This window comes from Moschus berezovskii, chromosome 6 (assembly GCF_049115385.1).
Source record: "Moschus berezovskii isolate FMDL1 chromosome 6, NW_MosBer_1.0, whole genome shotgun sequence".
Taxonomy (NCBI): domain Eukaryota; kingdom Metazoa; phylum Chordata; class Mammalia; order Artiodactyla; family Moschidae; genus Moschus; species Moschus berezovskii.
Genome location: NC_142465.1, coordinates 19,903,498 through 19,925,414, shown reverse-complemented (window position 1 = coordinate 19,925,414; position 21,917 = coordinate 19,903,498). Strand labels below are relative to the sequence as shown.

At 38.0% G+C, this 21,917-nt stretch overlaps 1 protein-coding gene across 1 annotated transcript; it reads left to right on the top strand.

Annotated features, from left to right (window-relative positions):
* Positions 1–19,856: 19,856 nt before the first annotated feature.
* On the top strand, positions 19,857–21,130 carry RPRD1A (regulation of nuclear pre-mRNA domain containing 1A). The gene has a single exon (XM_088836671.1). The coding sequence runs from the start codon at positions 19,977–19,979 to the stop codon at positions 20,787–20,789; it is 813 nt and encodes a 270-aa protein (XP_088692797.1). The 5' UTR covers positions 19,857–19,976; the 3' UTR covers positions 20,790–21,130.
* The last annotated feature ends 787 nt before the right edge of the window (positions 21,131–21,917 follow it).

Below are 21,917 nucleotides of genomic sequence, written 5' to 3'. Positions count from 1 at the left end.
TGGATGGACCATCTGCAGCCAGCTAGCTCTGCTCAGTCCTGTGTTCTGTGAGCGGGTTTGGTAGAATTTTTGGTTAGGGCTTTTCACCTTTTCACGGGGTAGCTATCCCACAGTCTGCTTTGCTATCTCCAATTAGTTCTCTCAGATTGCTCTCGCAGCATTCAGGCCCGGTCGTTTCTCCAAGCAGTTCAGCCGGCTCCTCCCTGTCCAGCCCCCGCTTGCTAGTGGAGGATGTGGGTGTCTACGCTGCTTCTCCACTGGGAGTTACCATTGGGCGTGTAATCTGTGGGTTTTAATTATTTATTTGTTTTTCATCCCTGTTATGTTGCCCTCTGAGGTTCCAAGGCTCGCCACAGACTCACCAGTGAGAGTGTTTCCTGGTGTTTGGAAACTTCTCTTTTTTTTTTTTTTTTGGTTGGATAAAATAGATCAGTTTTGTTTTTAAGATGACTAAATATGGCTTTTGATCCCTCTATTGTACATTATTCATACAGTGGAGTAATGTTTTTATTTTATTTTTTTATTGGAGGCTAATTATTTTACAATATTATATTGGTTGGTTTTGCCATACATTGACATGAATCCACCCTGGGTGTACATGAGTTCCCCTTCCTGAACCCCCCTCCCACTTCCCTCCTCCCCTTATCCTCCCTCTGGGTCATCCCAGTGCACCAGCCCTGAGCATCCTGTATCATGCGTCAAACCTGGACTGGTAATTTGTTTCACATATGATAATATACATGTTTCAATGTCATTCTCCCAAATCATGCCACCCTCGCCCTCTCCCTCTTTTGCTGTCTCATATACAGGGTTATCATTACCATCTTTCTAAATTCCATATATATGAATTAGTATACTGTATTGGTGTTTTTCTTTCTGGCTTAGTTCACTCTGTATAATAGGCTCCAGTTTCATCCACCTCATTAGAACTGATTCAAATGCATTCTTTTCAATGGCTGAGTAATACTCCATTGTGTATATGTACCAAAGCTTTCTTATCCATTCATCTGAAGATGGACATCTAGGTTGCTTCCATGTCCTCACTATTATAAACAGTGCTGCAGTGAACATTGGAGTAAACGTGTCTCTTTCAATTCTGGTTTCCCCGGTGTGTATGCCCAAGAGTGCAATTGTTGGATCATATGGCAGTTCTATTTCCAGGTTTTTGAGGAATCTCCACACTGTTCTCCATAGTGGCTGTGCTAGTTTGCATTCCCACCAACAGTGTAAGAGGGTTCCCTTCTCTCCACACCCTCTCCAGCATTTATTGCATGTAGACTTTTGGATAGCAGCCATTCTGACTGGTGTGAAATGGTATCTCATTGTGGTTTTGATTTGCATTTCTCTGATTATGAGGGATGTTGAGCATTTTTTCATGTGTTTGTTAGCCATCTGTATGTCTTCTTTGGAGAAATGTCTGTTTAGTTCTTTGGCCCATTTTTTGATTGGGTCATTTATTTTTCTGGAATTGAGCTGCAGGTGTTGCTTGCATATTTTGGAGATTAATCCTTTATCAGTTGTTTCATTTGCTATTATTTTCTCCCATTCTGAAGGCTGTCTTTTCACCTTCCTTATAGTTTCCTTTGCTGTGCAGAAGCTTTTAATTTTAATTAGGTCCCATTTGTTTATTTTTGTTTTATTACCAATATTCTGGGAGGTGGGTCATGGAGGATCCTGCTGTAATTTATGTCGGAGAGTGTTTTGCCTACGTTCTCCTCTAGGAGTTTTATAGTTTCTGGTCTTACATTTAGCTCTCTAATCCATTTTGAGTTTATTTTGGTGTATGGTGTTAGGAAGTGTTCTAGTTTCATTCTTTTACAAGTGGCTGACCAGTTTTCACAGCATCACTTGTTAAAGAGACTGTCTTTTCTCCATTTTATATTCTTGCCTCCTTTGTCAAAGATAAGGTGTCCATAGGTGCGTGGATTTATCTCTGGGCTTTCTATTTTGTTCCATTGATCTATATTTCTGTCTTTATGCCAGTACCATACTGTCTTGATGACTGTGGCTTTGTAGTAGAGCCTGAAGTACGGCAGGTTGATTCCCCCAGTTCACTTCTCTCTTTTTAAGCCTCCCTTCCCAGGACGAAGCTCCGTCCCTCCCTCTTTTGTCTCTCTATTTATTTTTTATACTATTTCCTACCTCCTTTCGAAGACAATGGGCTGCTTTTCTGGGTGCCTGATGTCCTCTGCCGGCATTCAGAAGTTGTTTTGTGGAATTTACTCAGTGTTCAAATGTTCTTTTGATGAATTTGTCTTCCTATCCTATTCCTCTGCCATCTTGTTCCCTCTCTCTTATGCCACATTCTTGGTTGGACTTCCAGGCAGAAAGAACACAAAAAGAGGTCAACTCATTTATTTTTTTATTTCAGGGGTCAAAGAATGAATAAACTCCATTAGTCAAATGTTTGAAAACTATTGTTTTAAATATTACATGGTGTTTGATAGCTATTTACTGAGTAGAGCTGGAATTAGTGAACATTTTGGCTTACTTCCAGTTATTGGCTGTTTCAAATGAAAATGTTATGTGAATTCATGGGCACATCTTTCTGCAGACATATATTTTCATTTTTTTTAAGTAAATTCTTAGGAATAGAATGGCTGAATTAAGAGACAAGTAGGTGTACGTTTAAAGTTTAAAGAAGCTTCCGAATAGTTTCACAAAATGTGTGTCTTCCAGTGTCGCCATATCCCACTCCACACCTGGTATGATCTTTTCTTTGCTCTCTTTTCTACCTTTCTTCTTTCCTCCCTTTTTTTCCTTCCTCCCTCCTTTCTTTCATAGTTAAAAAAAACAAAAAACATGTAACATGAGATCTCCCATCTTGACAAAATTTTAAGTGTACAGTATAGTACTGTTAACTCTCAGAACAATATGTGTGACAGATCTCTAGAATCTTTTTATTTTGCATGACAGAAACAAAGATGTAAAGTTTCAGTCCTGCAAGGTGGACTTTCTTTTGAAATTTAGAAATTTTACTAGCTGTGCAGTTGCTATGGACTGAATTGTGTTCCCTGAAAATGTACATGTTAAAACCCTAATCAATGTGATGCTCCTTGAAGATGGATCCTTTGGAAAATAATTCAGTTTAGATGGAGTCCTAAGGGTGGGGCCCTCACAATTATAATTAAGTATAAGAACTGTATAGTTTTGTTGCCATTGTAAATGGAGTTTGATAAATGGCTTTATGCTAGTTATTAAATATATCTTTTGATGTCAACTAAGAAATTCTTCCCTGAGAGTTTTCCAGGTATCTTTACTTATCATTTCTTTTAAAGTACTATTCAGTGATATCAGTAAAATGCTTATATTTTTTATTGGAATGCTTTAAAATTGCCTTCTTAAATATCAAAGTCTGATGCCATTTAAGCTGCCTTGTTGACTATCAGGGATTCTAGAAGACAAGTCTTATATTCATCAAAATTTTTCAGAGTTTTAAATCTTGTCATCTCTCTGTTGAATATTTACTTTATAATTTCCAAAGATACCACACCATTATTGGATAGCACTTGTTGCTGGTGAAAGAAAAGAGAGTAAAGAGAGAAAAAATATGAAGATATTCATTAATATTCTTTATAAACCAATAGCTTGAAAACAAAATAAACTAACTATACTTTTTCGTATTTTTTTAATCAGACAGATTTTGGAAGATTTTATGAATTCAAACACAGTGGTTTTCACATAATGGAGATCAAATGGCTTTAGATTTTGTATTTTTCATTGATTTCAACTGTAGGTTTCTTATTCTATTTCTTATGTCTCTCTTCTTTATCTTCTATTTTTATCAGCTCTACTCTGTGCTGTTAAAGCGTCCTACAAACTTCATTCTTTTGTGCCAAGCTTTAAATGCTCTCTACAAGAAAGCAGAAAGTGAATGGAGTCAAAGGATAGAAAAAGATAATGTGAGAAATCTGAGGGGGTGGTAGTATATTGCTTCCTGAAATAATAAATATAGGAAATATTTGTCTCTTTCCAGTGAATACAGAACAAGAAAACATAGGCTTACATGAGAACAACTTGGTTTGGTTCAATTCATTGAAGCAGAAGTGATTTATTTAGTTACTTCAACTGGAATTAATTCCAAATACTACTTTGGTCCCTTCAATTTCAACAATGATTTAAACTTGTTTCCCATTTGTGCATCCCATTTCACGGTGCTGACTCTTCTTCCATATATATTGTAGATCATTTGGAAAATGTTTTTAGAAACACATAAGCTTTCCCTTTTTGTTTCTAGCACTTATCACCAACCAAAATATTACTTCTAATAATCTTGGTCATTAGGACCTAGTTATCTTTATCATATTAGTTTCCTTGCTAAGATGTAATTTAGTCACATGCAAATATTGAGTAAATTATATTAACAAAACCATATTGCCTCATCTTTTCAAATAAGCTCTGTTATTTATTGATTGCATAGTTTTTGTAAGTTCATGAAAGACTAATTTTTTTTTTCTCCTGGCTTTTCTCATTTATAAAAATGTGATTTGTTCTGCTTTTGGTTAAATGCCTTAGAGGTCTTATGCTGCCTTCTGTTAATCATCACTTGTCTATACTTGAGTTACAGTATATACTGCAACTATTAGAAAATGATTTACATGATATCTGTTAGTAAGCAGATTGTGATACTTAAAGTCACAGATTTCATGATCTTGAAAAGAGGACCATGACATTTTAATAGCAGTACAATTTGTCTCTGCACAACTTCTTTTTCTACAGTTCTGACCTAAGCTGTGAGATTTCATTATAAGTCTACATGAGTTAGGTGCTGCATCTGTAAATACACTTCATAATTTCTCAGAAACTATTTAGAGGAAACCAGTCAGAAATTATAGTTTATTTGGAACTTAATTTTATTATACTTCAAATTGCTTTAATTTCACAAATATCATTTACCTCATAATAGAAGTGAAGAAGATATCCAGTGTTATGTTTCACTAATTGTGGATTATCATAGACATTAGCCATTACTCTAAATCTATCGAAGCAAGTCAATTAAGTTAATATAGGCCCACATTCTTATATATCAAAACAATTAAGGAAATTCTCAGTATCTAAGAAAAAATATGGCTTGTGAAAGACTCCAAATACTTTGCTTGGAACCAAGGAGTTCCAACCCCCATGGATTAACTTTAGATTTGCCACTGAAGGACACTCTTTGCCCTCTCAACTCTTCCACATAATGGTAGTTGATGGGCTTATCCAGGTTCAGTGGACACAGCTTTAGAAATACTATAAATAACTTGTGACCATTCCAACTAAAATTACAGATTCTTTGTACTTCATGTAAAATGAGTTTACCATGTATGAATTGAAAAATTAAAATATAAAATATTCTTTAAATTGTAAATGTATATTTTTCAGGAGAATGTGCCTGTACCATATGTTAGGCATTATATGATGCATTTGTATCATATTACATCATTCAATCAGAACAATACTACAAGGCCATTATTATAATCATTTCATAGGAGAGTGAAACAGGCTAAGAAGAGTTAAGTATTTGCCAAAGTGGCAGAATTGGAATTTGGATAAGATTTCTCTGAGTGTATCACAGCTTTGCTTTATACACAGTATTTGCATGAGAAAACTGAAGTGAACAAGCAAGTGTGTTTAAAAAAAAAGTGATAGCATTACAAGGGACTTGCTATTCACACTCTCCAGATTTGGGGTGTAGAGTCATGCCTAATTCTAAAAGGTGTGGCCTCCCATTTCTCTTAACTCAACTTTTTTAAATGTTCAGTTTTTGCTGGACTTTTCGTTTGATACTGCATGTTTTTGGAAGAGGAGGAGACGTTTGTAAAGGGCAAGGGAAAGACTAGGTAAGCAGCAATAAAATACCCTGATAGGCAGAATACTTTTCAAGGTCTAGTATAAAATGAACTTGTGGGACTTGTTAAGCAGGGAGAAAAAGTCTTTTCTTCTGTGGTTTCTCTTGAATTGTCATGGAGTTTTTTATCTTCTACCTAATCTCATGTCCCTCAAGCATGGGGATACTCTCAGAATGAGCAAAGTGGTTCTCTGGTACATGGAGTCAGTCCTGTGATGCAGCCCCCTAGATTTACATGGCTCACCCAATCCATGGGTCAGGAAGATCCACTTGAGGAGGAAGTGACAGCCCACTTCGGTATTCTTGCCTGAAAACTCCCATAACCAGAGGAGCCTGGAAGGCTATAGTCCAAAGGGTAGCAAAGAGTTGTACACTACTGAGCATGCACACACATGCATGCACACACACACATATATATGTAGGGGGTGTAGGTGGGTAAGAGAAAGATAACTGTTCTTAAAATGTTGACATCTTCTGGAGTCTATTGATTAGAATCTAAGGAGGCACAGTGATATAAAGAATACCCCTGCCAATGCAGAAGCACAGGCTCAATCCCAGGGTCAGGAAGATTCCCCTGGAGAAGGAAATGGCAACCCACTCCAGTATTCTTGTCTGGAAAATTCCATGAGCAGAGGAGCCTGGCAGGCTACAGTCCAAATGGTCGAAAAGAGTTGGATGCAACTGGGTGACTGAGCACGCATGCACTTGTGGGGGTGGGGGTCTCTTAGAATCTGAGCAGTTTACTGAAGAGCAATAAAATCATCCAGAAAAAAGATGAATGACACAGGCATTTCTTAATAATTTTGTCCCTAGGTTTTTATTGTTTCCAAGAAGGTTTCAGCACTGTAGCCACTGACTTAGAAAACTTTCTTTTGTCATTTACTGGCCTGTATCTAAAGATACAGTTACTGAGTATCAATGAGCTAGCTGAGTATGCTTCACTGATCCAGGTTGTTATTCAGTCCTGCGCCATTAGCAGCGCCACAACATAAACAAAGGTCAAAATACTTATTTGCTTCAATTGTGGATTCAGTTCAGTTCAGTCACTCAGTGGTGTGTGACTCTTTGTGACTAAATGGACTGCAGCATGCCAGGCTTCCCTGTCCATCACCAGTTTCCACAGTTTACTCAAACTCATGTCCATTGAGTTGGTGATGCCATCCAACCATCTAATCCTCTGTCATCCCCTTCTCCTCCCACCTTCAATCTTTCCCAGCATCAGGGTCTTTTCCAGTGAGTTAGTTCTTCTCATCAGGTGGCCAAAGTATTGGAGCTTCAACATCTGTCCTTTCAATGAATATTCAGGACCAATTTATTTAGGATAGACTGGTTGGATCTCCTTGCAGTCCAAGGGACTCTCAAGAGTCTTTTCCAACACAATAGTTCAAAAGCATCAATTCTTTGGTGCTCAACTTTCTTTATAGTCCAACTCTCACATCCATACATTACTACTGGAAAAACCATAGCCTTGACTAGACAGACCTTTGTTGGCAAACTAATGTCTCTCCTTTTTAATATGCTGTCTAAGTTGGTCATAACTTTCATTCCAAAGAGCAAGCATCTTTCAATTTCATGACTGCAGTCACCATCTGTAGTGATTTTGGAGCCCCCCAAAAGTCTGCCACTGCTTCCCCATCTATTTGCCGTGAAGTGATGGGACCAGATGCCATGATCTTAGTTTTCTGAATGTTGAGCTTTAAGCCAACTTTTTAACTCTCCTAAAAGACTCTGATGCTGGGAAAGGTTGGGGGCGGGAGGAGAAGGGGACGACGGAGAATGAGATGGCTGGATGGCATCACCAACTCTGTGGACATGAGTTTGAGTGTACTCCGGGAGTTGGTGATGGACAGGGAGGCCTGGCGTGCTGTAATTCATGGGGTCACGGAGAGTCGGACACGATTGAGCGACTGAACTGAACTGAACTGAACTGAACTTTCATAAAGGGACTCTTTAGTTCTTCTTTGCTTTCTGCCATAAGGGTGGTGTCATCTGCATATCTGAGGTTATTGATATTTCTCCCGGCAATCTTGATTACAGCTTGTGCTGCATCCACTCCAGCATTTCTTGTGATGTACTCTGCATGAAAGTTAAATAAACAGGGTTACAATATACAGCCTTGATGTACTCCTTTCCCTATTTGAAACAAGTCTGTTGTTCCATATCCAGTTCTAACTGTTGTTTCTCAACCTGCATACAGATTTCTCAGAAGGCAGGTCAGGTGGTCTGATATTCCCACCTCTTGAAGAATTTTCCGCAGTTTGTTGTGATCCACACAGTCAAAGGCTTTGGCATAGTCAATAAAGCAAAAGTAGATGTCTTTCTGGAATTATTTTGCTTTTTCAATGATCTAACAGATGTTGGCAATTCTATCTCTGGTTCCTCTGCCTTTTCTAAATCCAGCTTGAACATCTGGAAGTTCACAGTTCAAGTATTGCTGAAGCCTGGCTTGGAGAATTTCAAGTATTACTTTATTAGTGTGTGAGATAAGTGCAATTGTGGGTAGTTTGAGCATTCTTTGGCATTACCTTTCTTTGGGATTGGAATGAAAACTGACTTTTCCAGTCCTGTGGCCACTGCCGAGTTTTCCAAATTTGCTGGCATATTGAGTGCAGCACTTTATCAACATCATCTTTTAGAATTGAAATAGCTTAACTAGAATTGAGGATTTTGGATTAGGAGGCAATTTAAAGAGTTGGGATAATATGGTAGTTGTCCTAATACAATTCTAGCAGTTGACTGAAGGAGCACTTTTTGATAGAACTAGATCTAATAATATTATGGAAGCACAATTAATATTAATATATCATTGATTTCACTTTTTATTATTAAGTCAAATACTAATCCTAAACAATCTCTTCAAAAGAATATAATGTTCTAGTTACAGTCAGTTCAGAATTCCACTGTGACTTTAGATAAGTCATTTCTCCTTGAAGTCCTCTTTGAAAAAATTATAAGTAAGGATAAAAATCCAATATCAAAAACTTATTTTGAATGTCAAGTAAAAGAATGACTATAAAATACTTAGCACAGTTTATTAACAAGAATAGGTTCATACTAAACATTAGTACAAAAGAATTAACCCCTGAAGACTTCCATATTTGATTTAAGCAGAAGAAAATGCCTCTGTGTTTACTTCTCAGATTTTTTGTGTTTTGCCATCCTGCTTCTTTGTTAAATGGTTTATCTATTAAAATCACAACCATCATTGTTAGGCTGTTACATGACCAAGAAAGAAGTCAAGCTTTTTTTCAAACAGCAAATACTTGCATAAGACCTCTGGTGATTTTTCTTTTTGTAAAAAAAAAAAAAAAAAAATTTTATTTTTTTTATTCCTGTTCCCCAGATCTCTAAGCAAAAGTGAAGTTGTTATTAGTCTCATAGGCCTTTATAGATTTATATAGATTCAAATTTTTCAGCAATTATATTTAGAGAGAAATTACATAAGAAAAATCTAAACACAATATGGGTAAGATTGCTATTTCCTTTATATTTTCTCTCTAAATATATCTGGCACAAAATAGGAATTTAGACATTTTTTGAATAAGTAAAATAAACAATAAAACTTTTATACTTTTTTAAAAGTAAGATTTTCAAACACGCTGCAAGAAAGGAATGAATTTTATAGTACCCCTCCCAGGTGGCACTAGTGGTAAAAACCCACCTGCCAATGCAGGAGGCATAAGAGACACGGGTTCAATTCCTGGGTGTGGAAGATCACCTGGAGGAGGAAATGGCAACCCACTCCAGTATTGCTGAATAATCCCCATGGACAGAGGGGCTTGGTGGACTACAGTCCATGGGGATCACAGAGTTGGACACAACTGAGGCAGCTGAGCATGCATGTATACCATTATGAACATTCCCACTATTAATATTTTACTATACTTGATTTATCATTTATCCCTCCATCTACCTATAGTTCAATCCTTCCTTTTATATATATTAAAAAAATATTTATAGACATCCGGTATGCTGCTGCTGCTAAGTCACTTCAGTCGTGTCCGACTCTGTGTGATCCCATAGACGGAAGCCCACCAGGCTCCCCTGTCCCTGGGATTCTCCAGGCAAGAACACTGGAGTGGGTTGCCATTTCCTTCTCCAATGTGTGAAAGTGAAAATTGAAAGTGAAGTCACTCAGTCGTGTCCGACCCTTAGCGACCCCATGGACTGGACTGCAGCCTACCAGGCTCCTCCATCCATGGGATTTTCTAGGCAAGAGTACTGGAGTACATACTCCTAAAAACATTAACATATATATTATCATTTAAAGGTCAATTATTTGTTAATTAGTGGCATAATAGTGAAGAATCCACCTGCCAATGCAGGAGATGCAGGAGACTTGATTCAATCCCTAGGCCCTGGAGGAGGAAATGGCACCCCGCTCCAGTACTCTTGCATGGAAAATCCAATGGACAGAGGATCGTGATGGGCTACAGTCCACAGGGTTGCAAAGAATTGGACATGACTGAGCAAAGGTCTTTTTTTGTGAATTTATTTTAAAATAAAATGTTTGTGTGATAAACTGCACAAACCTTAAGTGTATTACTTGATAAATTTTGACAGCTGTGCACAACTTTGCAATTCAATTTACTGTCAAGGTATAGGACATTATCATTATGCAAGAAAAGTCCTCATGCTTTTTTATAGTCAGTTTCCTTACCAATCAAACCCCAGGTGTAACCACAAACCTGATTAATTTCACCTATTTTAGAACTTCATATAAATGAAACCATTCTACATGTACTTTCTTGTATAAACTTCATTCTCATCTCTTGAGATTTATATATGCTATTGTGTTTATTGATAATACTTTTATTTTTATTGCTGAGCCGTGTTCCATCATATGAATATGACTTACTTTTTAAAATCCAGTCTGTTAATGGCAACTTGGGAAGTTATCAGTTTTTACCAGTTTTTCTTAAATCTGTATGAGCTTTCTTGACACGCTGGTGTGGACATTTGCTTTTAATGCTCTTGGGTAAATATGTGTGTGTGTTAGTCATTCAGTCATGTCCAACATTTTGCAACTCCATGGACTGTAGCCCATCAGGCTCTTCTGTCCTTGGGATTCTCTGGGCAAGAATGTTGGAGTGGGTTGTCATTTCCTTCTGCAGGGGATCTTCCCAACCCAGGAATCGAACCTGGTCTCCTGCATTGCAGGCAGATTCTTTGCTGTCTGAGACACTGTGAGTGAGTAAATATCTAGGAGTACAGTTGTAGGGTCATATAACAGAAGTATCTTTAGGCTTGTCTTTAAAAGGCACTGCCAGATCTTTTTCTCAAAATGGTTGTAAGTTTAATTTTCTTGTTAAGTTATAACTTAGAAATTAGACTTGCTTCCATCACCAGTCACATCCACAACTGGGTTTTGTTTTTGCTTTGGCTCCATCTCTTCATTCTTTCTGGAGTTATTTCTCCACTGATCTCTAGTAGCATATTGGGCACCTACCGACCTGGGGAGTTCATTTTTCAGTGTCCTATCTTTTTGCCTTTTCATACTGTTCATGGGAATCTCAAGGCAAGAATACTGAAATGATTACCATTCCCTTCTCCAGTGGTCCACATTTTGTCAGAAATCTCCATGACCCATCCATCTTGAGTGGCCAACAGGGCATGGCTCATTATTTTACTGAGTTAGAAAGACTGTGGTCCATGTTATCAGATTGGTTAGTTTTCTGTGATTGTGGTTTTCAGTCTGTCTGCCCTCTGATGGAGAAGGATAAGAGGCTTATGGAAGCTTCCTGATGGGAGAGACTGACTGAGGGGGAAACTGGGTCTTGTTCTAATGGGCGGGGCCACGCTCAATTAAACTTTAATCCAATATTCTGTTGATGGGTGGGGCTGTGTTCCCTCCCTGCTATGTACCTAGGGCCAAACTGTGGTGGGAATAATGAGGATAATGGCAGTCTCCTTCAAAAGATTACATGCTTGTACTGCTATACTCAGTGCCCTCAACTCTGCAGCAGGCCACCACCAACCCACGCCTCTGCTGGAGACTCCTGGACACTCACAGGTAATTCTGTGTCAGTTGCTTGTGGGGTCACTGTTCCTTTCTCCTGGAAATAACTCCAGGAAGAATGAAGAGACAGAGCCAAAGCAAACACAACACCCAGTTCTGGATGCCACTGGTGATGGAAGCAAGGTCTGATGCTGTAAAGAGCAGTATTGCATAGGAACCTGGAACGTTTGTCAATGAATCAAGGCAAATTGGAAGTGGTCAAAATAGAGATGGCAAGAGTAAACATAGATATCTAGGAACTAGCAAACTAAAATGGACTGGAATGTGTGAATTCAACTCAGATGACCATGATATCTACTACTGTGGGCAGGAATCCCTTAGAAGAAATGGATTAGCCATCATGGTCAACAAAAGAGTCCAAAATACAGTACTTGGATACAATCTCAAAAATGACAGAATGATATCTGTTCGTTTCCAAGGCAAGCCATTCAATATTACGGTGATCCAAGCCTATGCTCAAACCAGAAATGCTGAAGAAGCCGAAGTTGAACGGTTCTATGAAGACCTACAAGAACTTTTAGAACTAACACCCAGAAAAGATGTCCTTTTCATTATAGGGGACTGGAATGCAAAATTGGGAAGTCAAGAAACACCTGGAGTAACAGGCAAATTTGGCCTTGGAGCACGGAATGAAGCAGGGCAAAGGCTAATAGAGTTCTGCCAAGAGAACACACTGGTCATAGCAAACACCCTTTTCCAACAACAGGTGTAAAGAAGATTCTACACATGGACATCACCAGATGGTCAACACCAAAATCAAATTGATTATATTCTTTGCAGCCAAGGATGGAGAAGTTCTATACTGTCAGCAAAAACAAGACCAGGAGCAGACTGTGGCTCAGATAATGAATTCCTTATAACCAAATTCAGACTTACATTGAAGAAAGTAGGGAAAACCACTGGACCACTCAGGTATGACCTAAATCAAATCCCTTACCATTATACAGTGGAAGTGAGAAATAGATTTAAGGGACTAGATCTGATAGACAGAGTGCCTGATGAACTATGGACTGAGGTTCATGACATTATACAGGAGACAGGGATCAAGACCATCCCCATGGAAAAGAAATGCAAAAAAGCAAAATGGCTGTCTGAGGAGCCCTTAAAAGTAGCTGTGAAAATAAGATAATTGAAATCAAAGGAGAAAAGGAAAGATATACCCATTTCAATACAGGGTTCCAAAGAATAGCAAGGAGAGATAAGAAAGCCTTCCTCAGTGATCAGTACAAAGAAATAGAGGAAAACAATAAAATGGGAAAGACTAGAGATCTCTTCAAGAAAATTAGAGATATCAAGGGAACATTTCAAGCAAAGATGGGCTCAATACAGGACAGAAATTGTATGGACCTAACAGAAGCAGAAGGTATTAAGAAGTGGTGACAACAATATACAGAACTATACAAAAAAATCTTCATGACCCAGATAATCAGGATGGTGTGTTCACTCACCTAGAGCCAGACATCCTGGAATGTGAAGTCCAGTGAGCCTTAGGAAACATCACTACAAACAAAACTAGTGAAGGTGATAGAATTCCAGTTGAGCTATTTCAAATCCTAAAAGATCATGCTGTGGAAGTGCTGCATTCAATATGCCAGCAAATTAGGAAACGTCAGCATTGGCCACAGGATTGAGAAAGGTCAGTTTTCAATCCAATTCCAAACAAAGGCAATGCCAAAAATGCTCAAACTACCACACAATTGCACTCATCTCAGAGGCTACTAAAGTAATGCTCAAAATTCTCCAAGCCAGACTTCAACAATGTGTGAACCGTGAACTTCCAGGTGTTCAAGCTGGTTTAGAAAAGGCAGAGGCACCAGAGATCAAATTGCCAACATCCGCTGGAGCACTGAAAAAGTAAGAGAGTTCCAGAAACACATTTATTTCTGCTTTATTGACTATGCCAAAGCCTTTGACTGTGTGGATCAAAATAAACTGTGGAAAATTCTGAATGACATAGGAAAACCAGACCACCTACCTGCCTCTTGGGAAATCTGTATGCTGGTCAGGAAGCAACAGTTAGAACTGGACATGGGATAACAGACTGGTTCCAAATAGAAAAAGGAGTACATCAAGGCTGTTTATTGTCACCCTGCTTATTTAACTTATATGCAGAATACATCATGAAAAACGCTGGGTTGAATGAAGTGCAAGGTGGAATCAAGAATGTCAGGAGAAATATCAATAACCTCAGATATGCAGATGACACCACCCTTATGGCAGAAAGCAAAGAAGAAATAAAGAACCTCTTGATGAAAGTGAAAGAGGAGAGTGAAAAAGTTGACTTAAACTCAACATTCAGAAGACTAAGATCATTGCATCCAGTTCCATCACTTCATGGCAAATAGATGGGGAAACAGTGGAAACAGTGACAGACTTTATTTTGGGGGCTCCAAAATCACTCAGATGGTGACTGCAGCCATAAAATTAAAAGATGGTTACTCCTCAGAAGGAAAGTTGTGACCAACCTAGACAGCATATTAAAAAGCAGAGCTATTCCTTTGCCAACAGAGGTCCATCTACTCAAGGCTATGTTTTTTCCAGTAGTCATGTAGTAGTCTCAGATGTGAGTTGGACTATAAAAAAATGTGAGTGCTGAAGAATTGACGCTTTTGAACTGTGGCATTGGAGAAGATGCTTGAGAGTCCCTTGGACTGCTAGGATATCCAACCAGTCCATCCTAAAGAAGATCAGTCCTGAGTTTTCATTGGAAGGAGGGATGTTATAGTTGAAACTCACATACTTTGGCCACCTCATGCAAAGAAATGACTCACTTGAAAAGACCCTGATGCTGGTAGAGATTGAAGGCAGGAGGAGAAGTGGATGACAGAGGATGAGATGGTTGGATGGCATCACCGACTCAATGGACATGAGTTTGAGTGAACTGTGGGAGTTGCTGATGGACAGGGAGGCCTGGCGTGCTGCAGTCCATGGGGTTGCAAAGAGCCGGACACTACTGAGAGACTGAACTGAACTGTACTCATTCCCTGGTAAAAGAGAGGTCCACATTAAGTGTAAGGTATTGCACAGCAGGATAACCCTGTCAGTAAAGCCAGTCCTTTTAAAGATGCATAAAGATGGAAAAAATATAACTCTATGAAAAAGAAAATATGTCTTACTTTTTAAATGTATTTAATTTCAAATCACTCTGTGGAATAATCTAGAATCTTATTAAAAATAATAAAGATATGCTTTATTCCTATAAAGAAAAATAATCAAAATATTATTTCAATTGTAATCATAACAGCATTTATTTCGATACATTCAATTAAGTGCTGGATATCTTCATGTATTCTTATGAACCAAACCTAATTTAGAGCATAATTGAAATTAAATTTCTTTTTAATATAGACCCAGTAGCATATATCAGTTTCCTAGAGTTGCTTACCAAACTGCTATAAACTATGTAACTTGAAACAACAGAAATGCATTGGCTCACAATTCTGAATGCTCAGAAATGTGAGATAAAGCATGTCCTGACTTGCTTTTTCTGACCTGTAGGGGAAACTTCTTCCTATTCTATCTTTTTCTGGTGGTTTGATGGCAGAGCTCAGCACCCTTTGGATTGCAGCTGAAGCACTTCAGTCTCTACCTCCATTTCACATGGTACACTCTCTTTACATGCCTGTGTCTTGTCTCTTCTTATAAGAACACCAGTCCTATTGTTTTATGGCTTACCCTAATGACCTCATCTTAACTTGATTACATTTGCAAAAACTTTATTCCAAAATAAGGTCACCCTCATGGGTACCAGTGGTTAAGAATTCACCGTATCTCTTTAAGGATCACAATTCAACTCATGCCATAGACCATATATTTATTTCCCATTGTGAGTATAGTGTGATATGGTGACAACATTTAAATGTTAGTCATTTCCTTCTTGAATATATCAGGATGTTTGATCATGCAGAAATGATTTCACTGTTGGAATAAGTATATATTTTGGATTTTGCTAGCAGTTTTATTTTTAAATTTTATCTTCTTAGTCTAATAGTTTTAGAAACAATCATATAGAATGCAGATTATAGAAAAGACTGTTTCCTTCAAGCTATTACATAAAAACATCAAACAATAACAGTTCATTTCTCAAAATCAGCAAAACATTACTGATTGAAAAAAACCAGCTTAAAAAGTGAACTTGTACAATTCTGCATCAGGAAAGCCTATTTGCCACCAAAAAATATTTGGGATAACTGAAAAATAACTTTTTAAAAAGATTGTGCTTATTAGTTACAGTTCGAGAAAAGCCATTCATTTTTATCTCTTGATTCAGACTAACAGAAGTTTCACATCAAGTAGATTCAAAATCTCCTAAAAGTACTTAAATTTCATAAAGAAATAGAACTTCCTCACCTCATGTCATTTTGAGACATCAACCTATTATAAACTCAAGTTTTATTTGCAATGCTCACCATCTATTCTAATAGAAAAAAAAAAAGACATAGAGGTGAAGAGAGAAAAAGAAAGAAGAGATTGATTTCAAGCAATGTAATGAAGTATAAACTACAAAGTGACATAGGTAAATAAACCTTTGAAAATAAATATATTCTAGCAAAAGTAAAAAAAAAAAAAAAAGAAACATACTAATTAGCTATGAATTTTGAACAACGTTTTAAGTCCAAGACAGAATACATTTGTATGTTCTGTGTACAGAAGCGAAAAGTGTAATAGCCTGGCTTACAGTACGCAGAAATGGAAGGTCAGCATTTCCTAAGTTGACACAACTAGATGAGGCTAGAGACCTGAATTTGACTGATTTTTTTTTTTTAACTCTAAAGGTTAGTAACTTTACTTGAAAAAAATCTTACTTTAATCATTCTCCAGGGTTTAACTACAAAGTTTGATTTTAAGTCCCAGCTGTAGAAGAAACTAAGGCAAGGTAGACAGATAAAATGAGTTCTATCGTAAGATTCTGATTTCATCTATGCCTATGGGCACATTGCAGCTGATGGTGTCCTTCAAAAAATTAATGGTTTATAAATGTGGGTAAGTAATTCCATCAGATTCTAAGTCTTGTATTTCAATTAATAAATTCAGAGAAGCCAGCATGGTTTGGAGGATGAAAGATCAGCCTACAGACATAATCAATAAATAATAAAAACAACTTAGAACATTTACTTTAAAAAGAATAGGTCCGTATGTTTAAATTAAATTATAAATTCTTCTGCCTTCATTTTTTATTAGAGTAATATAACTGAAATTAGTTCCACAAAACAAGAGGATTAAAACATTAGGAGTTACAATGATAGTACTGGAAATATATGTGAGGGAAAAAAAAGGGGTGGGGAGTAAAATCATTATCAGAAAACTAAGGGCAAAAATTTGAAGCTCTGCTTTATGAGCTGATGGCAAAAGCTTGCATCTTCACAACGTTAAAGGAATTAAGCCTTCAGATCCTTTCCTCAGAGTAAAACTCGTCATTGCTTCTCAGAATCTTGACCTCTTAGCTTTCATTCCATGCACCACTATCCTTCAGTCCAAACAGAGACAGAGAAAATGTGTCAACTTTTGAGATCATTGGTTAACGGGGAGTCAGGTTTCCTAATAATTTTAAGGCAGAGAATAGATCAGCTTAGAAAAGTAAATAGCTAAACAAATGAACAACAAAAAGACTGCAGCTATTACCTCTGTTTCACTGACAGTTCCCTTCAAAATATAGGTCCTCATACAGCAGAGGCAATCAAATTATACTAAAGTTTATTTACAATTTGACTTTTTAAAAAAATGTTCAGCTATTTAATCAGATGTGTCAAAGTTTTTATATTTATTTGAAGCATTTTAGAAAACCTGTGTTTATTGACATTTCTATTACAAGAAATCCATGTTTAATTACACACTGAAGCAAAACATCAATTCAGGAAAGAATAATTACAATGAACATTAAAGCTACATTGAGACTGAGACAAGAAACTTTTTATTCAGGTATGGATTAACCCTAAACTTTCACAAGTGAATAAAATAGATTAATGAAATATTATAATAATACAGAACATAGATCATTTTCTTTTTGAAAAGTGACAGGAGTTGCTGCTGCCTATTCAGCTAGTGGTAAATAGGTAAATATTCTTATAGATACTGTATCTTAATCAGTTCTAAGAGTCTACCAATCATAGGGTATATTATAAACCTTGACTAGTACCTTTTGTGTGGAAAGTTGCACCAGTGCACACAGCAAATTATAAGGAAGCTTGATTGGAGAAATATTAAAATGAGAAAACTATTTTCACAAGAAAAGAAATATCATGTGACTTTTTAGAATCCAATTTTTTATTTATTAAAGTGGAAACACTTTGTACCAGGATAAGGTACAGTCATCTTGTGGTATAACATTCCATCCATCAACACAGGAAAAACAAATGAAATTAGAGAGGATTATGTCTTTCAAAAAATGAAAGAAGACTGTCTGAATGCCAGCTGGACGTGCCCTCTTTTCACTCTTTGTCCATAAACAGAGCCTCCCCAAACCCTCAACTGACTTCCTGAATTGCACGTCTTCTGCTATTCCTTGATAAAGACAATTTCTGGTCATCTGAGCTTGCCTCAGCTTATCGCTTTTATTTAGATTGACGCTACACATGTACACACTTATATTATCAAAATAAGGTAATAGGAGAGATGCCCAGCTCCGGAGGCGCAGACGCGAGAGAAGCCCGGCTCCGGCGCAACCGACCACGTGCAGAATCGTGGCTGAGAGGAGCTACCCTGCACCCAGGGTTAGCGCGGTGGCCGAGAGGAGCTGTACCACGTACAGGAGGCGGTGGCTGCTTGGGCACTGGAGGGCCGAGAGGAGCTGATCCACATTCAAAGAAGGAGGGGCGGCCTTGAGGAGATACCCCTCGTCCAAGGTAAGGTACAGCGGCTGGACTTTGCTGGAGCAGCTGGGAAGAGATACTCCACGACCAAGTGGAATATAAGAATCCAGTGTTCTGGGGAGGAAGGAACAAGACGGCGGAGGGATAAGACGGCGAGACCACTCTCTCCCCCACAAATTCATCAAAAGAACATTTGAACGTGGAGTAAAGTCCACAAAACAACTTCTGAATACTGGCAGAGGACATCAGGCTACCAGAAAAGCAGCCCATTGTCTTCTAAAGGAGAGAGAAGAAATCCAGCTCCACCCACCAGAACACCGACACATGCTTCCCTAACCAGGGAACCCGGACAAGTCACCCGTCCAACCCCACACACAGTGAAGAAACTACATAATAAAGAGAACTCCACAAACTGCAAGAAGAGGGAAAGGCCACCCCAAGCAAAGCAATATAAGCAAGATGAAGAGGCAGAGAAATACCCAGCAAGTAAAGGAACAAGATAATTGCCCACCAACACAAACAAAAGAAGAAGATATAGGGAATTTACCTGATAAAGAATTTCAAATTTTGATGGTGAAAATGATTCAAAATCTTGAAAGCAAAATGGAGTTACAGATAAATAACCTGGAGAAAGGGATTGAGAAGATGGAAGAAAGATTTAATAAGGACTTAGAAGAAATAAAAAAGAGTCAATATACAATGAATAATGCAATAGATGAGATCAGAAACACTCTGGAGGGAACAAACAGTAGAATAACAGAGGCAGAAGACAGGATAAGCGAACTAGAAGATAGAATTGTAGAAATAAATGAAACAGAGAGGAAAAAAGAAAAATGAATTAAAAGAAATCAGGACAATATTAGAGACCTCTGGGACAATGTTAAACGCTCCAACATTCGAATCATGGGAGTCCCAGAAGAAGAAGACAAAAAGAAAGACCATGAGAGAATACTTGAGGAGATAATAGTTGAAAACTTCCCTAAAATAGGGAAAGAAATAATCACCCAAGTCCAAGAAACCCAGAGAGTCCCCAACAGGATAAACCCAAGGCGAAATACTCCAAGACACATATTAATCAAATTAACAAAGATCAAACACAGGGAACAAATATTAAAAGCAGCAAGGGGATCGGTCAGCCGTGACATCACTGCTGGCTGGACGCCATCTTGCTGGTTTGCGGCCGGTGTTGGATGTGGCGGCAGTGGTGGTGAGGGTGTGGGGAAGGGTGGGGTGAGGGGGCGAGGCCGCGGCGGGGGCGGCGAAAGTCTCCTCCGCTCAGCCCCACCGCGTGGAACAGCGCAAACGCGGTGTCGGAGGGATGTCCACTTTCTCTGAGGTGGCGCTGGAGAAGAAGCTGTCGGAGTTGAGCAACTCGCAGCAGAACGTGCAGACCTTGTCCCTGTGGCTCATCCACCATCGCAAGCACTCGCGACCCATCGTCACCGTGTGGGAGCGCGAGCTGCGGAAAGCCAAACCGAACAGGAAGCTTACTTTTCTCTACCTAGCTAATGATGTCATTCAGAACAGCAAAAGAAAGGGGCCAGAGTTTACAAAAGATTTTGCACCAGTTATAGTGGAGGCTTTTAAGCATGTTTCAAGTGAAACTGATGAAAGTTGTAAGAAGCACCTTGGAAGAGTGCTATCTATTTGGGAAGAAAGGTCTGTTTATGAAAATGATGTATTAGAACAACTTAAGCAAGCTCTTTACGGTGACAAAAAGCCTAGGAAGCGAATATATGAGCAGATAAAAGTGGATGAGAACGAAAACTGTTCTTCTCTAGGATCTCCAAGTGAACCACCACAGACTCTAGATCTCATTAGAGCATTGCAAGATCTAGAAAATGCAGCTTCTGGTGATGCAGCAGTTCATCAAAGGATAGCTTCTTTGCCTGTTGAAGTTCAAGAAGTATCCCTTCTAGATAAAATAACAGATAAAGGGTCTGGAGAAAGACTTTCTAAAATGGTAGAGGATGCTTGTATGTTGCTGGCAGACTACAACGGCAGGTTGGCGGCTGAAATAGATGATAGGAAGCAGCTCACTCGAATGTTAGCAGATTTTCTTTGTTGTCAAAAGGAAGTCCTTGCAGAGAAAGAGCATAAATTGGAAGTGCGTAACTTTTTCCTTATTTAGTGCTTGTTTATTAAATTTATTTTTGGTAGGAACTTTAAAATAGCTTAATATTCCTGCACATTTTTCACTTTTTGAACATAGACCCCTTTAGACAATGGCCGAGGTAAGCTACTCCAATTAACCTACATTAATTGGTTTTTTACTTGAATCAAATCAGTCTGCCTAAGAAAATTTAGAGATTTGGAATGAGCAAAAATTGGTTGTGTTTTTAAATTACTCATGTGAAATTCCAGTAATAGTAATTCATCTTATGTGTTTAAACATTATCCTCAATAACAAATATAATGGGAAAATAGCAGTTAGTATAAAGTCTGGTTTTAGCTACAGTAAATTATGGTTGGACTTAAAAAAAAAAAAATAAAAGCAGCAAGGGAAAAGCAGCAAATAACACATAAGGGGATTCCCATAAGGATAACAGCTGATCTTTCAACAGAAACTCTTCAGGTCAGAAGGGAGTGGCAAGACATACTTAAAGTGATGAAAGAAAATACCCTATAGCCCAGATTACTATACCCAGCAAGGATCTCATTCAAATATGAAGGAGAAATCAAAAGCTTTACAGACAAGCAAAAGCTGAGGGAATTCAGCATCTCCAAACCAGCTCTCCAACAAATGCTTAAGGATCTTCTATAGACAGGAAACACAGAAAGAGTGTATAAATTTGAACCCAGAGCAATAAAGAAAATGGCTACGGGATCGTACTTATCAATAATTACTTTAAACGTAAATGGGTTGAAATTTTCAAAAAGGCTAGGAAACAATTCTCATAGCCATCAATAGTTCAGTGTTGAGTTCATGAATAGTTTTTAAAGTTTGGGACAAACTGTAGTATTTGCTATTTGAAGTACTATTTGTAATTGGCATATTACGATGTAACATTGGTCTTCATTTCCAACTTAAAATGCCTAAAAATGCCTAACAGGTTTTTAGATTTGTGAATTTTAGTTGAAATGTATTTTACGATGTTACTAAACTTGCAGAAATATTGAAATATTTCAGAGAACTTAAAAAAAAAATGGGATAGAATGTCAGGATCCAAGTGGGAGTCAGATTATGGTCTGTCCATCAGAAATTACCACAAAACTAAGGTAATACACCTTTTGCTATCATATTTATGGCTCTGTCCCC

Excerpts from the sequence above, each read along its gene's own strand:
- RPRD1A (XM_088836671.1), top strand. The coding sequence starts at position 19,977 with ATGTCCACTTTCTCTGAGGTGGCGCTGGAGAAGAAGCTGTCGGAGTTG.